This window comes from Bubalus kerabau, chromosome 3, assembly GCF_029407905.1.
Source record: "Bubalus kerabau isolate K-KA32 ecotype Philippines breed swamp buffalo chromosome 3, PCC_UOA_SB_1v2, whole genome shotgun sequence".
Lineage (NCBI taxonomy): Eukaryota > Metazoa > Chordata > Mammalia > Artiodactyla > Bovidae > Bubalus > Bubalus kerabau.
This window is the reverse complement of record NC_073626.1, coordinates 35648964-35663596: the sequence shown is the minus strand read 5'-3', so window position 1 is coordinate 35663596 and position 14633 is coordinate 35648964. Positions and strand designations below refer to the sequence as shown.

The following is a 14633-nucleotide window of genomic DNA, read 5'->3' as shown; positions in this document are numbered from 1 at the left end:
GAAATTAGCTGATCCTTGTTTTCTTAACCTATCTCCCTTATCATTCTGACTCTACTCTGAGCTCTTTTTCCTTCTCCCTTCCTTCTTCTTTTCTTTCTTCTTGTTAAATATATCATACATAAAGAGCATAAAGAATAATGTTCATTTACTACATAAAGGATGGAACTGCAAAGCAACAAAAATCTTTTCTCACGAATCTTTGCCCTCCCTCTTTCAGAGATAGTCCCGGTTACTCTTCAGAATGAAGACAAAACATGGGACTTTCCTGGTGGCAGAGTGGATAAAAGTTTGCCAGCCAACGTCGGGGTCGTGGGTTTGATACCTCGTCCAGGTAGATTCTACATGCCGCAGATCAGCTTAGCCCGTGCACCACTTACTACTGAGTCCCTCCTCTAGGGCCCACAAGGCAGAAGTGCTGGGCCCGTAAGCTGCGACTAGTGAAGCCCAGGTGCCTGGAGCCTGTGCTCCACAACAACAGAAGCCACTGCCTGTGCGCCCCAACTGAGAGTACCCTCCGCTCGCTGCAACTGGAGAAAGCCTGCGCAAAAGCAACAAAGACCCGCACAGCCACACACACACAAAAAATACCAAGCAGGACCATTGGAACCAGTTTAAACTTGAAAACTCCATAATGAACACAAGCTCTGATTTGATAAGAACGAAAAAAGAAAGACCATAAAAACTGTTCAGTTCAGTTCAGTCGCTCAGTCATGTCCGACTCTTTGCGACCCCATGAATCGCAGCACGCCAGGCCTTCCTGCCCATCACCAACTCCCAGAGTTCACTCAAACTCACGTCTATCGAGTCAATGATGCCATCCAGCCATCTCATCCTCTGTCGTCCCCTTCTCCTCCTGCCCCCAACCCCTCCCAGCATCAGAGTCTTTTCCAATGAGTCAACTCTTCGCATGAGGTGGCCAAAGTACTGGAGTTTCAGCTCGAGCATCATTCCTTCCAAAGAAATCCCAGGGCTGATCTCCTTCAGAATGGACTGGTTGGATCTCCTTGCAGTCCAAGGGACTCTCAACAGTCTTCTCCAACACCACAGTTCAAAAGCATCAATTCTTCGGTGCTCAGCCTTCTTCACAGTCCAACTCTCACATCCATACATGACCACAGGAAAAACCATAGCCTTGACTAGACGGACCTTTACTGGCAAAGTAATGTCTCTGTTTTTGAATATGCTATCTAGGTTCGTCATAACTTTCCTTCCAAGGAGTAAGCGTCTTTTAATTTCATGGCTGCAGTCACCATCTGCAGTGATTCGAAAGAATATTTTTAGAAAGAGTTAAATAGCAAGAAAATATCCCTCTGCATGTCCCTCTGTGACAGCCAGCTAACTACTCACTTCTGCCTTTGTAGTGTAAAAGCAGCCATAGACCATATATAAACTAATGAGCATGGTTCTTTTCCAATAAAACTTTATTTACAAAAACAGATGACAGGCCAGGTTTCACCCACCAGCTGTAATGCCTGCTGTAGAGCAGCATTGTTCAATAGAAATATAGAGCAAGCCACATTTTAGATGCTCTTGTACCCAGTAAAAAAAAGGTAGAATTAATTTGAATGTATGCAATATAACATTTTCAAAATATTATCATTTCAACATGTTATTAATAAAATATATTAATAAGTTACTTTATGTTTTTTCATATTCAGTCTTCCAGAGCTGCTGTTCGCTTTATACCCATGGCACATCTCAGCTGTGACTAGTCCATTTCAAGTGCTCTGAGGTCACACTCAACTAGTGGCTACTGTACTGGATGGCACAGCTCTTTATTTCTGAAACTCTGATCAAACATAGGTATGATCTTGATAAAAACACTGAGCAAACCAGGAACAGAAGGAAGCTACCTCACCATAATAAAAGCCGTATGTGAAAAACAACAGCAAAGTTCAGGTAAGGCCAATAGGGAGGCGAGGAAGTGATACAGGAAGGAAGGCTAATAAAGAGTGTGCTGTGAAGCTGGCTTCCACCTTGAGGAACTCCCCCAGGAAACACACCTCAGAATTATTCCCTTCATGGACTCCTGACTACCATTTAATTGGTCCCAGGGAGCAGTGCTTTAGCTCTTCTGGCCTGCCACACCAGGACAGCAACTTGGCTTCCAACAGCTCTGGGAACCAGAACCCTAGGGACCAAATCCTGGCAGTTGAAAGTCTACTGGGGCACCAAGGAATGAAAAGTCCAAGGAATATGAGCGGTCAGTGGCCCCTTCTGTTACTCTGATATTACTTAAAATAATAGAAAGTGCTCTTAGAATAAATTTCTGATAAGAGAAATCACAAACAGCACTTTTTACTTATTTCTTTTTTTAAAGATTATACTCCATTTATAGTCATTTTTAAACTTTTGCTACATTCCCCATTTTGTACAGTATATCCTTGTTGCTTGTGCTGTGCTTAGTCGCTCAGTCGTGTCCGACTCTGTGACCCCATGGACCATATAGCCCACCAGGCCCCTCTGTCCATAGAGATTCTCCAGGCAAGAATACTGGGGTGGGTTGCCATGCCCTCCTCCAGGGGATCTTCCCAACCCAGGGATTGAACCCAAGTCTCCCGCATTGCAGGTGGATTCTTTACCATCTGAGCTACCAGGGAAGCCTTTAGTTTATATTTGATCATGTGTACCTCTTAATTCCCTACCCCCTTGCCCTTCCCCACTGGTAACCACTAGTTTGTTCTCTGTATCTGTGAGTTTCAAGCAGCACTCTTAAATATTTATTGACTTATTTAGCTGCGTGAAGTCTTAGTTGCAACACGCAGGATCTCCCTTGTGCCATGTAGGGCCTTTCATTGCAGCTCACAAACTCTCCAGTTGTGGTGTGCAGGCTCAGGGGTTGCAGGCAGGGGCTTAGTTTCTCTGCAGCATGTGGGATCTTAGTTTCCCAACCAGGGATCGAACCTGAGTTCCCCGCACTTCAAGGTGGATTCTTAACCACTGGACCATCAGGAAGTCCCAGCACTTTTGATTAAGCCCGCTAGGGACACATCCCAGTCATAGGAGCTACTGGACTGAACAGATAGATTGCTTCCTTATTGTCAGTCACAAGTCAGGCTATTCAGGTCTCACTCGTATTTCCAGTGCAGGTAACACATTTCCTACCATAAAAATGCCAAAACTGAAGATGAAAAGAAATGAAAATAAAATACAAATATACAAGGAACATAAAGCAAATATGTATTATGTAAATTGTTGATATTCTTTTTGAGGAAGTTTTATGTACAAGCTGGGTTTGCTAATGTTTCTTAAACTACAGCTTCAGTGTAATGTTCTTAGTGAATGTCCATAAGCTTTCTAATTGCTCAAGGACCTTAAAAATCTTTCAACATTCCAGGCTTCCTTCTTGGAAATTTCCATAACCAATGAGATATGTGTGAATGGCCCTCCCCTTTTCCTCCCTCCTCCATTTCCTTCTCCTCAAAGATTACAGCTAACTTCAGTGTGAGTCTTGGTATTTTGTATTGGTGCTGGAAGCTTCACTTGTTCTTTTCCTGTAGAGGTCATTCTTTGGTCTTTCTGAGAAGTTTTTCCTTTGATATCTTTTCTTAAACTTCTTAAAAGAGACTGATTGCTGAAATTATTGCTGGACCTAATTCTCTGTATCTGATCATGCTCCCAGGCCCTCTAAAGTTCTGTTATCACAGGAAAGTCAACCGAATTGGCCTACACTTGTCCATTTCTTCACATCTTTTTCTTTCCCTCAAAAATTGCCCCTACTGGAGAATGCAACTTGGCCTCAGAGACTGACTCATTTATTTATTTTTTTCTTGCTCCTATTGTCTCAAAATAGCATTCTTTGTTCTCAAAGAGACTGAGAGAAATCCTAGAAGACTTCCCAGAGGAGGTGGCAATTGGTTTGTGCAAAATTTTGGCAAGTGCTCATGGTCTCAAGCTGTGTGGGAACTACTTGAGAAAAGGCCAGGAAGAATGGCAGAATGTGTTTGTACCAAATATATTCCACTTGTTCCTCCAAATCTAACCTTCACTTTCCTCCACCCTGGAGCTCTGTATTCTGGGGGTTGACCCATAGGGACTGCATCAACCGACCTCCTTGCCCTAAAATTTTAATGGGGCTCAGCCCGTGGAAGGCATCATGGGAGAGAGTTTGGAAATTCATGTTGCTCTCCCACCTACAGGTCACAGCAGACTGGCTGCGTCCGTCCACTGAAGGCCACCACTGTGTCCAGTAGCGTGCTCTCTTTCTGGGTTCAGGGAAAAGTATAGTCCCTTCAGCCCTAGGAGTGATAACAGGTGTTGCACTATCTGTTATTACTTTTCCTAAACTCTGCCCATGGCTTTGTAAATAGCTCCTGTGTTAGACTCTTCTCAAATTATCCGTTTCAAGTATGCCATCTGTTTCCTGCCAGGCCCCTCACTGATACCGTGTGTTTGATTAATGGGTATTAGTTCAGACTAGTTGGAGCATGAAGTGTGTGTGATGAAACAGTAAAACATCATGTAGGAACAGGAGGCTAAAAGCTGGTGGTGAAGGTACTTGCCTTCCAGGCCAGACAGTCTAGCAGGCTCTGGGAATCTCAGAAGGTTTTAGACCAGGAGTAACATGCTTTAAGACAACGAATTTGGCAGCTGCATGCAGAATGGTTTAGAAACTAGAGCTGGGGAGACAAATTAGGACAGAATTACTATTACAGGAAGATAACATTTTGTAACTTTCAGATTGGCAAGGATCCAAAACTTTGATAACACAGCATGTCAGTAAAGATGTGAAGAAATAGCACACTCGATCTTTGATAGTGAGCGTGTATATTGATAAACCTCTTCAGAAGGCAATTTGATAATATCTGTCAACATAGAAGTTGGCAGAGGAAGAAATGGTTAAATAGCATCACGGACTCAATGGACATGAATTTGAGCAAACTCCAGGAGATGGTAAAGGACAGGAGAGACTGGCATGCTGCAGTCCATGGGGTCGAAAAGAGTCAGACACGACTTACGAACTCAAAAACAACAAATCAACATAATAAATGTTTTATAACCTATTGATCCAGCAATTGCATTTTGAAGAAGGAAATGGCAACCCACTCCAGTATTCTTGCCTGGAGAATCCCAGGGACTGCGGAGCCTGCTGGGCTGCCATCTATGGGGTCGCACAGAGTCGGACACGACTGAAGCGACTTAGCAGCAGCAGCCTATTCCTTAATACACTGCACACATGCTAAATAATTCATGTATGAGGAAACTCATTATAGCATTTTTCTACTGGGTAAAGATTGCAAACAACCTAAATGTTCATCAGTTGGAGACTGGTTAAATAAGTATGGCACATTCCACATAACAGAACACTACAGCAGTTAAAGGGAATGAGATGGCTACATGCTGATGTGGGAAGATCTCCAATCTAATGTTAAGGACAAAGGCAAAGTGCCCAAGTGTACACATAGTGTGCTTCTACTGGGGTGGGAGGACAGAAAAGTATATTGCACATAAATTTGTAACTGCACAGACCAAAAAAACACAAAGGAAACAGGTTAAAGGTGGTTGCTCCCTGAAGAAAAGTGAATCACTGGGATCAAAAGAAAGAAGGAAATTTTAATTTTGGATGCCTGTACATGAATGATCTGTTTTCAAAATCCATTGCTCTATCATCTCAGAATCAAACATCTACCTTGTTATCAGTTCCAAAAATTATGTATAGCTTTCTTGCTGAAATAAACACAAACTAAAAAATATTTTGTAATAAAGTACTTAAATGCTTGCACAGAATACTGAGTTTGGTTACCAGGTGAGGAAATGGCTTCAAATTGTTTGCTTGTTCTTGTCCGTCCTCAAGGTTCAGAGTGTACAGCATCTGGAATTTTGGCAGGCAGGCCTCTGAAGAGTAACTGCCTCCTCCTGTGACTGCTGCAGATCTGAGTAGGTGGTGGGCAGTGTTGTCGTCCAGGGAACTCAGACCCTGGGTTGGTGGTTAATACAGAAGACTTGCTTAAGTTGCTTCTAGCCAGGAGAAGTTATACTAGTAGGGCACGGCCCTACTGGAGCCCTCAGGGTTTCTCTCTCATGATTGTTCTTTCATTTATCTGATCTTCAGCTAGGCTGTAGCCTCCGTCAAGGAAGAGCACACACTTACCTTGCTTACCTTTGTGCTCTTAGCGCCCAACATGGAGAAGGTGTGTAGTGGATGCTCAAATATTTATTCAGCTGAATCGAACATGGCTTTTGTGTCATATTGTCCATGCCCTTCCTTTTCTATGTATTTATTTCTTTTTGGCTGCACTGGGTCTTTGCTGCTGCCTGAGGGCTTTCTCTAGTTGCAGGGCACCAGCTTCTCATTGTGGTGGCCTTTCCTGTTCTGGAGCATGGGCTCTAGGCACACGGGCTCAGTAGCTGTGGTGGACGGGCTTAGTTGCTCTTCAGCACGTAGAATCTCCCCAGACCAGGGTCGAACCCATGTGCCCTGCATTGGCAGGTGGATTCCTATCCACTGTACCACCAGGGAAGTCCATCCCTGTCCTTCTTTGAAACTTAAAGATGGCAAATAATGGACCATTCATCTAATTGTAATGGCCAATTTACTTTCTCTATAAGCGAAGAAAATAGTCAAATAGTGTGCTGCTGCCGCGCTTCACTCGTGTCCGACTCTGAGCGACCCCATAGACAGTAGCCCACCAGGCTCCCCCGTCCCTGAGATTCTCCAGGCAAGAACACTGGAGTGGGTTGCCATTTCCTTCTCCAATGCATGAAAATGAAAAGTGAAAGTGAAGTCACTCAGTCGTGTCCGACTCCTAGCGACCCCACAAGAGTACTGGATCAAGTAGTGTGAGTGGGTAATAAAACTTTTGAATTAAATGTAATTTAGCTGTCCAGTTTCTGTGGAGCTACAGTAATTCCATGATGTTTCTAAAACATTGTATTACTAAGAAGTAACATTAGCCATAGGAAGTTGAATCTTTACATCTTACTGTTTTTGTTCATTTCTGCCTGATTAACGCAACTATTTTTTGTTGTTGTTAAATAATGACTCTTGCATGGCAGTCAGAACTTTAGTATTAAAACTTTTAAGTAAATTGACCATTTTCTCCTGTTCTTTTGTGGTTGAGACCCTGGAGTGACACTTTTATAATTATACAATACTCACATAATATCGTGGGAGCTTCCCAGGTGGCTTAGTGGTAAACAATCTGCCTGTCAATGCAGGAGCCACAGGTTGGATTCCTGGGTTGGGAAGATCCCCTGGAGAAGGAAATGGCAATCCACTCCAGTATTCTTTTTTAAATTAATTTTTTTTATTGAAAGATAATTGCGTTACAGAATTTTGTTGTTTTCTGTCAACCACTCCAGTATTCTTGTCTGTAAGATTCCATGGACAGAGGAGCCTGGCAGGCTACAGTCCATGGGGTTGCAAAGAGTCAGACACGACTGAGGGCCTGAGCACTTGCACATGCATCTAATACTGCACTGTTGTATTTAACATAACTGATCATAAATGATCTTTAATAAGCTCTGATTGCTTGACTGCTATGCAATTTTATTGCTTTTCCAGAGTTGATCTTAGTGAAAATATATGGTCATTACGCTAATTGGTGAATATGCCCGCACTGCAATGATGATGGTCATTAGATTTAATAAAAACTTAACTAAAGCGACTTTAAGTCAATGATTTTAATTTAGGGGTATGACTTTAATATAGATTTGTTTTGTTTTTGTCTTTGTAAAAAAAAAAAATCCATCCCAGTTTAAGCATAAGGGAAAGAGATAGGGTCTATCTTCCTGAAAGAGCAGACAGACTTGAGAGGACAGGATGAACAGATGAGACCTTCTGGGAACGGAACTGACATGATCTGGGCATCACTCATCACTGGCCAACTCGGGGACCAGATGGAGACTGCAAAAAACGTTGTGCTTGTCTTGTCCAGTGTTTTTTAAATTCCTGAATTTGTCTGCCAAGTCATCTGGTCCCCCACTCCTTAGTGACTTTCTCGCAGCAGCCTTGCTCATGGACTTCACCAGCTTCAGTACAGTTCAGTTCAGTTCAGCAGCTCAGTCGTATCAGACTCTGCAACCCCATGGACTGCAGCACCTCAGGGCTCCCTGTCCATCACCAACTCCCGGAGTTTACTCAAACTCATGTCCATTGAGTCGGTGATGCCATCCAACCATCCCAACCTCTGTTGTCCCCTTCTCCCGCCTTCAATCTTCCCCAACATCAGGGTCTTTTCCAATGAGTCAGTTCTTCGCATCATGTGGCTAAAGTATTGGAGTTTCAGCTTTAGCATCAGTCCTTCCAATGAATATTCAGGACTGATTTCTTTTAGGATGGACTGGTTGGATCTCCTTGCAGTCCTAGGGACTCTTAAGAGTCTTCTCAAACACCACAGTTCAAAAGCATCATTTCTCCACTCAGCTTTCTTTATAGTCCAACTCTTACCTCCATACAAGACTACTGGAAAAACCATAGCTTTGACTAGATGGACCTTTGTTAGCAAAGTAATGTCTCTGCTTTTTAATATGCTATCTAGGTTAGTCATAACTTTTCTTCCAAGGAGTAAGCATCTTTTAATTTCATGGCTGCAGTCACCATCTGCAGTGATTTTGGAGCCCAGAAAAATAAAGTCTGACACTAGACCTGGTAAGCATTGGGTGCCTGGAGAAGAGTGACATCCTTGAACATGGAACTTGGGTGAGAAAAAGTGAAAAACGGAGATTTTTAACAATATATGGAATTTGAGGGAATTTCCTGGTGGTCCACTGGTTAGGATGTGGCACTTTCACTGCTGTAGGCCCAGGTTCTAGCCCTAGCTAGGGAACTAAGATCACAGCCAAAGGAAAACAACAGAAAAAAAAAAGAATTTGGAATCTGAAAGGCAGGTAAGCCCAATATGGGTTGAGGCTAGGGGCACAAACCCAAGACTGTGCACATAGGTTGAGAGTTGAGGCTCTGAGAGAATTAATACAGAAAGAAGCTAAAGGGGACTGCGCTGGTGGTCCAGTGGTTAAAACTCTGTGCTCCCAATGTGGGGGTCTGGGTTCAATCCCTGGTCAGGGAACTAGATCCCACATGCTGAAACTAAAGACCCTGCATACTGTAATGAAGGTCTCCCATGCAGCAACGGAAGTCCTGTGTGCTACAACTAAGACCCAACACAGCCAAATAAGTAAATATTTAAAAAAAAAAAAAAAGCTAAGTTTTGATGCTCAAAACTTTGGGCATCACTTACATTTAAAGGCTATAAATTACCAGAATCCCAATGAAGGGAAGCCGTCCTACTGGAAACAGGTTAGAGAAAGCTTATGGTCAAGGAGAGAAATTCAAGGATAAGTATAAACTGTACCTCAAACACAGAGTCCACTGTACCTAGAGTACAAAGGCTAAGTTGAGTGGAGGGGAAAGAGCCAGATTTGGTGATCAAGCCACTAATATACCCACTCCAGTATTCTTGCCTGGGAAAATCCCAATCCATGAGGTCACAAAACTGGGCAACTAAGCAACAAAGATCATCAAAGCGCACTTTCAGCAGAGAAGAGTTAAAATTACAAAGACTGAAAGAGAGTGTAGATATAGAGTAAGTGGACACAGCTGTTTTAGGATGTCAGACACACAAGAAAGGAGCTGGAGTGTCATTCAGTGACATGTAGGGTGGAGGGTCTCAGGATGGGATATCTTAAAAGAAAAAGGCCTGTGGAAAGGGAGTGAGAGCCACAGGAGGTTGGTTCCATGAATGGAAGAGGAAGCTCTGGGCAAGAGACATGCCTCTAGTGAGGAGGATCAGCAAAGATGGAAATGTTTTCAAATATTGAGGGACATTGCGGGAGCTAGTTGGATAGCCGGTTGGGTTGTCGGCAGAGTTACAGGTACATAATTGTGAACTTAAGGGGTTGGGACTTCCCTGGTGGTCCAATGGTTAGGATTCCACTGCAGGGGTCCGAGTTCAATCCTGGTCCGGGAACTAAAGTCCCCTCAACAAGCTGAAAAAAGAAAGTAGGAAAGGATCTAGGAGACTTGGCATCATTCAGGAAGGCAGGACAGGCTTTTTGAGCAGCAGAGAAAGCTAGGCTGAGATTAGCAAGCATTACTATGGTTCATACTGCCATAAGGTTTGCAAGAGATTCAAGGTATTTTATTCTTTAGATTTAATTAGCAAAGTAAACTTTCCTATAAAAGTGATCAGTCCACAGAAATGAATTGCAAGCCCATTAGTGTCACAAGCATGGTTTATTCTTGGGTAATTCCCTGACAGTCCAGTGGTTAAGACTCCAAGCTTTCACTGCCAAGGCCTGGGTTCAGTCCCTGGTCAGGGAACTAAGATCCTGAATGCCAGGCTGTGTGGCCAAAAAAGAAAAACAAGGATGGTTTATTCTTTTTTTTTAAACCTTTTTTATTTAAGCATGGTTTATCCTTAGTGCACTTGTGTAAACTATCAGTCTCTAGGGGTATAGCTTTAGGATATACAAGTTTCTAATGTAAAGTTGAGGATTTAATTATATGTTGTCTCTTTTTATTATCAGAATTAATTCTCCCAAGTAAATATTTTTCCCTCTTGTTTGTAGATGATGCAAATTGTGAAACTGATTGGGATCCCTTTTCAAGTCAGTTAATGGTTGAGGAAAAAAAATAATCTGCATTCACACCCAGCTAAGGAACCGAGTGTGGCAGCTACATTTGTTTATTGGCTTCATTTCTACCTGCATGCAGTTTGTCACTCTACCCTGGTTCCTCCTTCTCATTTATCATTTTGTTATATTTCACATATCCTAGAAGCCACTGTAAATCCTTTTTTGGAACAAAAGAGAACATATAATATTAAACATATAAAGACTTGAGATATTTAAGCACCTTAATACTTGTAGTGGATATTAAATAAAAAGCACACCCAGTTACAAAGCCACTAGACCCAAAAAAGCTTTTTGAAAATCATACAACTTTCCATTTAATAATGAGTCGTAGTGTACAGAGCAGAAAGCCAAATTTGTAACAGCAGAAAATAACAGCAAAATGAGTCGAAAAATTAAGACTCAGCCATGTTTGCCTCAGTTCTTTTAGTATATGAGAATAGATACTTAGCACTATTATGCCAAAAGCTATTTGCCCTTCTTAATTTTGGAAGCTTTCTTCCCAACTCAATTATCAGTATCTAGTAGTTAAGCTGGACTCCTGAGCCAGAGTACCTGGTTTCAAATCCAGCCCACCACTCCAGCTGTGTAGCCTTTGGGCAACTTTCTTACCTGTTTCCTTACTTGAAAAATTGTGTTAACAGAACTTAACTCAAGATTTTGAGGACTTAGTAAGTTTACACCAGTTAGGTGCTTACAATGGTGTCAATAACATTTTAAGTGCGCAAAAACTGGTAGCTGTAACTACTGTGGCTTTATGCGTGGTTAAGACTCATGAGGCTCTTGGAGCCCACTGCCAAAACTTTGGATTCAAGTCAGTCAATGAGTAGCTGGATGCCAAAAACCCAAGCCAACATGTAGCTGAAGACCAGATAGGAGTCCTTCCATCGATCCACTAAAAAATACTTATGGAAGTTAAACCTGCAAGTCAAAAAAGCTCTTGGTTAATGGCAGTTTAATTAAACAAGACTAACTGGCTCCTACTAGAGCCCTAGTGAATTCGTTTATTAAACAAATATTTATTAAAGGCCTAATTTATCAAGTAATAAGTTTTAAACACCACAAAATCATTAAAAACCAACATACAATCACACTTTTTCACCTTATGGCTTCAAAGTATGACCGTCTAACAATAGGTCCTAGGCAGTACCAAAATAGCAAAAATCCTTTAAAGTGCTACACCTGCCAAAATTTAATGGAAATCAAAAGTCAACCTCAAAGTTTTAAAATAATGAAAACATAGCATGACGACAGTAAGCTTTGGGGTCCCATGAGCCGGACTCAGTCCCACAGGGAAGTATTGGTGGAAGTGAAGAGTGACAACTGCTTAGTCCCACTGGATGCTTCGCTCTTCTTCAGGAAGAACATTCCAGTTTGGAGAGGCCACATCCCGGGCCAGCCAGTTGAAATCGTCAACGTCGTTCCAGTTATTTTTGTTCTTGTCTAAACCGGAGCCCTCGAAGTCCTTGTCGATGCCCGGGTAGCTCCAGGTGTAGGGGGCGAACTGGATCCCGGTGCAGTCCTCCATGATGGCCCTGCTGGTCACCTGCAAGAAGATGCGGGTGTCTTTTGTGGTGTGTACGCGGAGCTGCTGGCAGGCCACGGCCAGCACGCAGTCACTGCAGTCCTCCAGGAACACGGAGGTGGACACCGGGCCGCAGAGCAGCGTACAGCCTTGGGCCTTGGTCAGCCGCAGGGTGTTGGGATTGCCGTAGAGTTTGATCGTGCAGTTTCTCAGTTGGGTCAAAAGGACGTCCTGCTGGTGCAGCTCCTCAGCTCTCTTCTCCAAGACTTGGGACTGCAGATTGGAGAAGCCGCAGATCCAGCTGGAGTCGAAATCTCCCTCCTCCTTCAAGGGCGGCGGGGAGGTCAGGCTGCCTTCCGCCGCCGGGGCGTCGGGAGCCGAAGCTACTTGCGTGGCTGAAGCAGCATCCTTCTTGCGGGTCTTGAAAGCGAAACGCTTCTTAGGCTGAAGCTCCTGGCGCCGCTTGGCCAGGGCCGCCTGCAGCCGCGCCAACACCTCTTGCGCTTGCCGCAAATCGTAAGCGGCCAGGAACAAAACCGAGTCGTTTATAAGTTTCTGAAGCCCCTGCAACCGAGCGGCCGCCTCTTCCAGCCGCTCGACGGACTCCCCGCTTTCCAGAAGCTCTTCCACGGCCGATCGCTCCCGAGCGAAGGCGGCGGCGAAAAAGTCGCTCTTCTCCTCTTCCACCTCCTGGTCCTGCCGCTTTTGCTTCCGCCTTTCTACCTCCAGTTGCCGCTCATGTTCTCGCTTCTGAAGCCGCTCGGGCACCAGGGTCCGCTCTCGCTGGGATCCCAAGTCCCCGTTCGCTAGGGCAGCGGCGGACAAACCACTAGTCTCCATCTTGACTTCAAGCTTCCTTTCTCCTGCCTTCCTTCCTCCGGGCGCGCCCTTTCGCGAGGCCTCCCACCAACGCGCCCTGTGATTGGCCGGGCATGCTGACGTCAGATCCCGGCCTTATTTTCTTCGCCCATTGGTTCCTCTGCGCTGGAGGGGGCGGGGATGTGGGGCGGGGCCGACTGACAGAGGCGGTGGGGAGACAAAAGTCCTTGTGGATGGGTGGGGTGGGAGGCAGGCGGGGGAAGCTTTTTTTATTCTTAAAGGGGCAGGACTTATATCCGGGATTGTGGGGTGAGTTGCAGCAGCGGCAGCTGCACATGTGGGTTTGTTTATAAGAACAAGGTTAGAAACTCGCAGGACTCCCCCTCCCCCCCAGCTCCTCCCTACTACCCCCTTACAGGCCGGAGATCCGCAACTGGTGGGGGGAATGTGTGCGTGTGGTGGGTGGGTGGGGGGGACAGGTAGTGGTGAGAAAGATGGGGGGGGCGGGAATATTACACCGCCCGGCCGGCGCGGGTGGAAGCGGCAGCTGGAACAGCTGGCTAGGGAGCCGCTTGCATGTCTCTTGGTTTTTTTTTTTTCTTTTTCCTTCCACCACCCCTTCCCCCAACCCATTCTTGCCGCCCCTAAACCCTCCTACCCACCCCCGCGCCGCTGCAGTTCCGCGTGGCCTGGGGCTCCTGGATTCCCTAAGGCAGTTACCCGGGCGGGAGAAGGCGAAGGGCACGTACGGGAGAGACTGAGGTCCTCACTGCAGCCGGGTCCAGGGGGCCCTGGAGGAGTCTAAAAACGGATTACTATTTCTTTTTTTTTTTTTTTTTGCCAATTGCTGCAGTCGAAGGGGTGGGGAGTGGGGGCGGGGGGAGGGTGAGACTCCACACCCCCTCCCTCTTCCTCCCACGCCCTAACCCCCCTGGGCCGTCACTCCCTGCACAGCTGGCCGCTGCTGACCGCGCGGGGGGCTGAAACCCCAGCCCCGGACTCCGCGGCAGTCTGTGGGGCCGTCGGTGGTTAGGAAAGTGATGGGGGAAATGTTACATTATTTTTAGAGGTGATGGGAGGGATTTATCACCGGAAGTAAATGAGCCTCCCCTAAAGTCGGGACCAGCCAGAGGTGTGAGTGGGCAGCCTGGACGGCGCAATCGCTGGCAAAACCCAGAACAGCGGGCTGGGCGAGAACCCGGGCGCGGCCGGCAGCCGGCGCGGGGCACCTCGCGTGCTCCGCTGAGCGCCGGGGCCTCTGACCCTGCCCGTCCTTACTGTCGCCGGTTCTACCCTTATCTCCACCCCCGGTTTCCAACCTTTGTCGGGGTAGTTAACTGCCCGAGAAACTGTCACTTGAAATGGTACTGATATACCTGCATTTTGATGCAGAAAAAAATGGGAGGAAATGAGAGGATTAAGATTCCTCTCCCACTTTTTCAGTACCCACTCTCCTCCTTTCCTTCTCATTTAAAATGAAAACCAAACATAAATTCCCGAGTTTCTCCGCTGAAAGTCAGCGCAGGTCACACTGTTTGGCAGATTCCACTTGGGGATGGAATTATAATTATTGTGTGTTTGTAGACATGCACCTGATGGAAATGACGTTGCTGAAAACATCTTGTGCTTGCGCTTGTAGTATATATGATAAATTTTAATTTGCTTTGTTTCATGGACAAGATAGATGGAGACTTTTGTGTGTGTGTGAAGTATGTTT

General features: G+C 45.2%; 1 protein-coding gene across 1 annotated transcript; it reads right to left on the bottom strand.

Annotated features, from left to right (window-relative positions):
* Positions 1-11561: 11561 nt before the first annotated feature.
* On the bottom strand, positions 11562-13008 carry TBCC (tubulin folding cofactor C). Its single transcript, XM_055571398.1, has one exon. The coding sequence runs from the start codon at positions 12935-12937 to the stop codon at positions 11900-11902; it is 1038 nt and encodes a 345-aa protein (XP_055427373.1). The 5' UTR covers positions 12938-13008; the 3' UTR covers positions 11562-11899.
* Between the last annotated feature and the right edge of the window lie 1625 nt (positions 13009-14633).